At 63.7% G+C, this 5,240-nt stretch overlaps 1 protein-coding gene across 1 annotated transcript in view; it reads right to left on the bottom strand.

The window, feature by feature from the left end:
• COL18A1 (collagen type XVIII alpha 1 chain) overlaps positions 1–5,240 on the bottom strand; it is a 92,998-nt gene that overhangs the window by 20,652 nt on the left and 67,106 nt on the right. The window contains exons 7-16 of the mRNA XM_032392586.1: positions 4,886–4,956; positions 4,531–4,641; positions 4,173–4,199; positions 3,792–3,854; positions 3,599–3,685; positions 3,302–3,355; positions 3,004–3,162; positions 2,412–2,474; positions 1,632–1,658; positions 121–252 (exon numbers count right to left, since the gene is read on the bottom strand). Coding sequence (XP_032248477.1) covers positions 121–252; positions 1,632–1,658; positions 2,412–2,474; positions 3,004–3,162; positions 3,302–3,355; positions 3,599–3,685; positions 3,792–3,854; positions 4,173–4,199; positions 4,531–4,641; positions 4,886–4,956 — 794 coding nt within the window. The remainder of the gene's footprint in view (positions 1–120; positions 253–1,631; positions 1,659–2,411; positions 2,475–3,003; positions 3,163–3,301; positions 3,356–3,598; positions 3,686–3,791; positions 3,855–4,172; positions 4,200–4,530; positions 4,642–4,885; positions 4,957–5,240) is intronic.

Here is a 5,240-nt window from a genome sequence, read left to right as displayed (position 1 = left end):
GGGCTGGGACCGGGGGCTCGATGGGGCTGGGACGCCGGCTCCACCACGGGGCTGGGGAGACCGCCAGTCGGTGTGGGGTGCCTGGGGTTTGCCTGGGGGACGGCAGCAATTTGTACTCACAAACCCCGCGGCAAGTCCTGGTCCTGGTGGCCCGGGGGGTCCGGGGGGCCCTGGTGGTCCGGCTGGTCCGGGGGCTCCTGCCAAGCCGTTCTCCCCAGGAGCGCCAACAGGCCCAGGGTCACCCTTGCTTCCCTGCACAGGTGGGGAGAGAGGATGTCCCCGCTTGTGGCTAAGCCCTGAGAAGCCACCGCATCCCCTGTGCGCCCACTTTCCTTGTAGGCTTTTTGACAAATCTGAAAAGCCGACAAGAAATGAGGTTCCGCGTAGCAAACCCAACAGCACCTGTTCTTCCTCTGACTTTAAGAGATGACTGTATCCACTTTACAAACGGAACCACGAGGGGTGGGTGTATAGGACAGAGACCCCTGGCTCCCTACCAGAAGCCGCTGTTCTCCGCGTCCCCCGCCAACCTGGGCGTGGCCGTACTGCCACGGTTTCTCCCACGTCACGTGAGCGGAAGCAATGCGCGCCACTCTGTGACCCACGGGCGGTAGAGCGCAAGACGGAAGGAGCCGAGGGCCCCGAATAACGGCAAGGAAAGGGAGTCGCTGACCTGAATATCTGCCCAGGACGCTGGCTGAGCAAGAAATAAACTACTTTGCTGAGTCAGAAAAATAAAAATAAAAATAAAAATGAAACAACAGAGGGAGACCCCCAGAGCACGGGCCTGAGACGTTCCCTCCAGGTCTGGTGCAAGGTGTGCACAGAGCGCTCGGCTCCTGGCAGGGGAGAGTGGGGACACGCTGTGGCGGGCAAGCGAGGGGAGGGCACCCTGCGCAGCGAGGGGGGAGGCAGATGGGGGCTCAGAGCGCTTCTGGGGGTGGTGGAGAGCAGGAGGGCCTGAGGGTCCCAAGGCCAGGTGCCGGCTGGCGAGTGAGCAGGCCAGGGGCATGGGGATCCGAGACAGGGAGACCCTCCTGCACAGGGCTGGGCTCAGCGCAGGGTCGGTCCCGAGGCCGGATCCACTGCCGCCTGGCCCAGCCCCACCCAACACCACCTCCCCTCATCTGCCAACGCAGGGACCACGGTTTCCTCCTGGCTGTGAGGGACACGGGCTCCGCTGGCCCACAGCCAGGGCAGAAGAGTGACCTGCCCTGTCACGCACACGGCACGCCCCCCGGAAGGCCCCTGCAGCGGGCTGGGGTCCCCTCACCGCTTCCCACAGGCCTCAGAGGCAGCCCCCCAAGGGCTGGGGCCCCGGGCCCTCCGGGAGCTGCCCCTGCGGCTGGTGCTCACCCACGTACGGTCTCGTTTAACAAATATTCAGCAGTTTTGACATCTTACCACCCCCTTGACCTGAGGGCTAATTTTAGGGGAATCTTAAGTTTTACTTTCTTGGTTTTAATCTTAGTGCCTTTTGGCCACATCAAAAAAGCTCAGCTAATAATGTTCGATCTTTGTAAAGCTTCTACGTAAGCGTTAGTGCTCTGGAATCTCCACCTGGGCTGCTCTTTTATATTTATTTTTTCCAGTTTCCCACTCAGTTGACAGCCAGGTTGTCTTGTCCGTACCTGAGGTCCTGGGGCGCCCACTTCACCCTGCACGAAAGGGACAGCGGTCACTCAAAGCAAACGACGTGCAGCCAGCGAAGGGAAAGCAAACAGTTTCACTCATTTTATCCCGACCCACGAGGCCACTGTTTGTCCCTGGTGCTGATCTCGTCCTGTCGCGGGAGCCGGATGCCTGCGTGCCGCTCCCGGGGGACGCGCGTCTAGAGCCCTGGGGGTCTCCTCGTGGCCCAGCACACCTGTGGGCTATTGCCGCCCCCACTCTGTTCCAGGTGGGAACCGAGGCTCGGGGGTGGGACCGACCGGCTGCCGACGCCCCCAGCGGGAGAGCCCCTCTAGCCCAGCTGTCCCCACGGGGAGGGCCCTGGGCACAGTGGTTTCCCGGCCCGCGTGCCCCTGTTCAGCCCCACGCAGCCCGGAAGGATCGCACAGGACGGCCCACATCCCCGTCCTAGAAACCACAGACCCCAGCTGTAACCAGAATTAAAACTTGAGACGAAACTTCCAAATCAAGTGTCAGTATTACACAAGATCCCTGAGTGTGCTCGTCACCGTGAAGAAACACCGGTCACGGAGTCCTGAATTTTTGTGTAGTTCTCAGCCAACCCCAGACACTGTTGGCCCCCTGGTCAGACCCTGGTGGCTTTGGCGGAGGGTGGCCGCACCCTGGAGTAAGGCCACCTGCCTCCGTGTGGCCGCCTTGGTGGCTTTTCCCGTGTGCGGAGGTCACCTGGCCGCGCCCCCCGCCTGCACGTGGCACTGCAGCTGGCCCCCCAGACTTACGGGGCTGCCTTTCTGGCCCATCTTCCCTGGTCCTCCGTCTTTTCCTGGAGGACCCGGCGGACCCTGGGGGAGAAAAAAGCAGAGTGTGGACCAGATGGAATGCAGTCGCTGAGAAAGATTTATGGGTTAGTGGACGATTATCTGGGCGTGTGCAGTTCCTGAGAATCCAGGCCGCCGGAATGTTCCCCGGATGGGCCGGAGTCGCGGCTCACCAGAGACCCTGCTCACGCTCACAGGGTGCAGATAGCTCTGCTCAGTTTTTATATTTCTTTCCTTTCCTCTACTTTTGTTTGAGTTGATCAAAGAGGGGAGGGTGAGGGGCTGGTCACCCACACAGAGCGGCGTGCCACCCACGGGAAGACGCCACGTGTGCTGAATTGTATGTCCGGAGCTTGCTGCCGAGCAAACACCACATTATGCGCCCCTGGTTCACGTGGCCCAACTGCAATAGCTGGGAGCAGGGAGCCGCAGCGTTCTGAGCCCCCTCCCTATGAGGATTCGGGGAGTACGGGGTGGGGCTTGGTGTTTGCCCCCCAGTCCAGGCCGAGCCTAGATGGGGACAAGGGCAGGAGGGGCAGGAGGTGGGCCTTACCGGGGTGCCAGGAAGCCCAGGGGGCCCGTCCCGCCCAGGCACACCAGGAAGGCCTGCGGGTCCTGGGACGTCTGAGCTGTTCATCCCAAAGCGGCCTGGCTCTCCAGGCAGGCCTGGGACGCCTGGGGGTCCCGGGGGGCCGGGGAAGCCTCTGGGGCCCTGGACATGGAGAAACACAGGGTGATTATGGCACGCAGCACCTGCCGAGGCTCGGCCCCCACCCCCACAGGATCCACTTGGGCACCAGTGCCGCCCCCACCACAAGCACATGGAGCCAGCAGGACCCAGGGACACTCACTCGGAGGCTCTCCAGGTCACCGCCGAACCCGGACCCCTCCATGTCAATGAAGGTCTGAGGGAAAGAGCCCACAGACGTGTCACTGGGAGCTCAGGCCCACCCACCCGGCCCCCGCCCCGCGCCTGAGGTCAGCCCTGCAGCCCGGAAGGCAGGAGCCGACTCGTGGGCCCAGAAACCCTCTTGGCAAGTCGGGTGAGTCTGAAGAAGGAGGCGCTGGGAGCCAAGTCGGGAAGGGGGTCCCTTGTCCTGGGGCATTGGGTGGGCCCCGTGCTGGAAGAGGCCGCATGCTCGACTCACCAGCTTGTCATGTCTGAAGGAGGGTCCTGGTGGCCCTGGAGGCCCTTGGGGTCCTGGGGGTCCTCTTGGCCCAACCCCAGGGTCCCCCTGGGGATATAAGACACAGTTACATCAGGGCGTGTGGCCCCCGATGCAGCCAGGGCTGGAGAATGTAACGCGCACAGCCCGCGGCCCAGACAGCTCAGAGGCTCACCTTCTCGCCCTTGGGGCCCGCATCTCCCGGGGTCCCGGGGAAGCCCTGCGGCCCAGGGTCGCCCTGGAGGACAAAGACCAGCAGCTCGGTCAGGGAGGACGCACCTTTGTGCCGTCGCCACCCACACCGCCAAAGACACGCGGCCAGGACAGACAGCCGGGCCCCGGAAGAAGCCGCCGGAGAAGCGTCCACATAACGGCATTTTTCTATCAACAGTTCGACTTGTATTTTCTCAGCAAAAGTTAAGCTGCATTTTCAAAATGGGTTCATTTTGAAATCTCTGTGCTGAGTTGAGTTGACGGAGTGTCACAAGGTAAAAAGCCTGAGGGTCTCGCACAAATGTGACAGATAAACCTGGCTCTGGAAGAAAAGCCAACTTACCGGTCTCCCATCTTCACCGGGATCCCCCTGGAACGTGCGAGAGAACCGTCAGCGACAGAGAGCTACGCCCATTTTCCCCACCCCGATCTGAACACGGGCCCGGAGCCCTGCTCTCCAGGCCCCGGGGAGGAGCCGGGGGTGGAGACGGAGATCCTCCCTCCCAGCGCGCGGGCTGGCCCTGCCGGCAGCCTCCCTGACCGCTGACCACCCTCCGCCTCCCGGAGCGGGGAGGATGCAGCCCCGTGGTCAGGGCCGTCCCGAGGTCTCCATCCTGGGAACTGCTGCTCTACCACAATCCCACCTGCCCCCTCCTGCCCAAGCCCCTCATCCCGGCCCGGCCCCGGGAAGGTGGACTCACCGGCTCACCGTCCCTTCCGGGGGCACCGTCCTTCCCCGGAGGCCCTGGGGGGCCAGGGGGGCCCTGCGGCCCGGGTATAGGCCGTGCATCAGGACTCTGCACTGCAGGACCCTGGGGACAACGAGGTGAGGGCACAGGCTGGGGGGCCCACGGCCGCACCCTCCCGAGTCCCAGGGGACATGCACAGGACACACAGCGGGTCCTGGCGCCAACAGGGCTCGGGGCTGCTGGTGCCCCCCGGGTGCGGGCCCAGGAGGAGCCCAGAGGAAGGGGTGCGGCCCCAGGAGCTGTACCCAGGTCACCCGTGAGTGGACTAGAAGCACTGACCGCCCTGGGGTCAGGGGAGGGGCCTCACCTCTTCCAGGCCGCCGCCAGGGCTCCGAACACTCCCTATGGTGAGCGCATCCAGGCCGGGGAGGGTCCGAGCTGGGGGAGGCAGAGGCGGCCGTCATACCCCGGAGCGTGGCCCAGGCTGCACCCTGGGCTCACCGCCCCGACCCCGCGCTGCCTGCAGTCCCAGGACTCAGCCAGCCTGGAGCCCAGCCATGTCCCCCGACACGTGCACGCACGCACGCACACATGTACACGCACACACGTACACGCACACACGTAACGCTCACATGTACACACGCACGCATACATACACGCTCACACGTACACGCTCACACGTACACGCTCACACGTACACACGCACGCACACATACACGCTC

The sequence above is a fragment of the Phoca vitulina genome, unplaced genomic scaffold, assembly GCF_004348235.1.
Source record: "Phoca vitulina isolate PV1807 unplaced genomic scaffold, GSC_HSeal_1.0 scaffold68, whole genome shotgun sequence".
Classification (NCBI taxonomy): Eukaryota; Metazoa; Chordata; class Mammalia; order Carnivora; family Phocidae; genus Phoca; species Phoca vitulina.
Note: the sequence above shows the minus strand (reverse complement) of the source record. Positions and strands in the feature narration are given on the sequence as shown.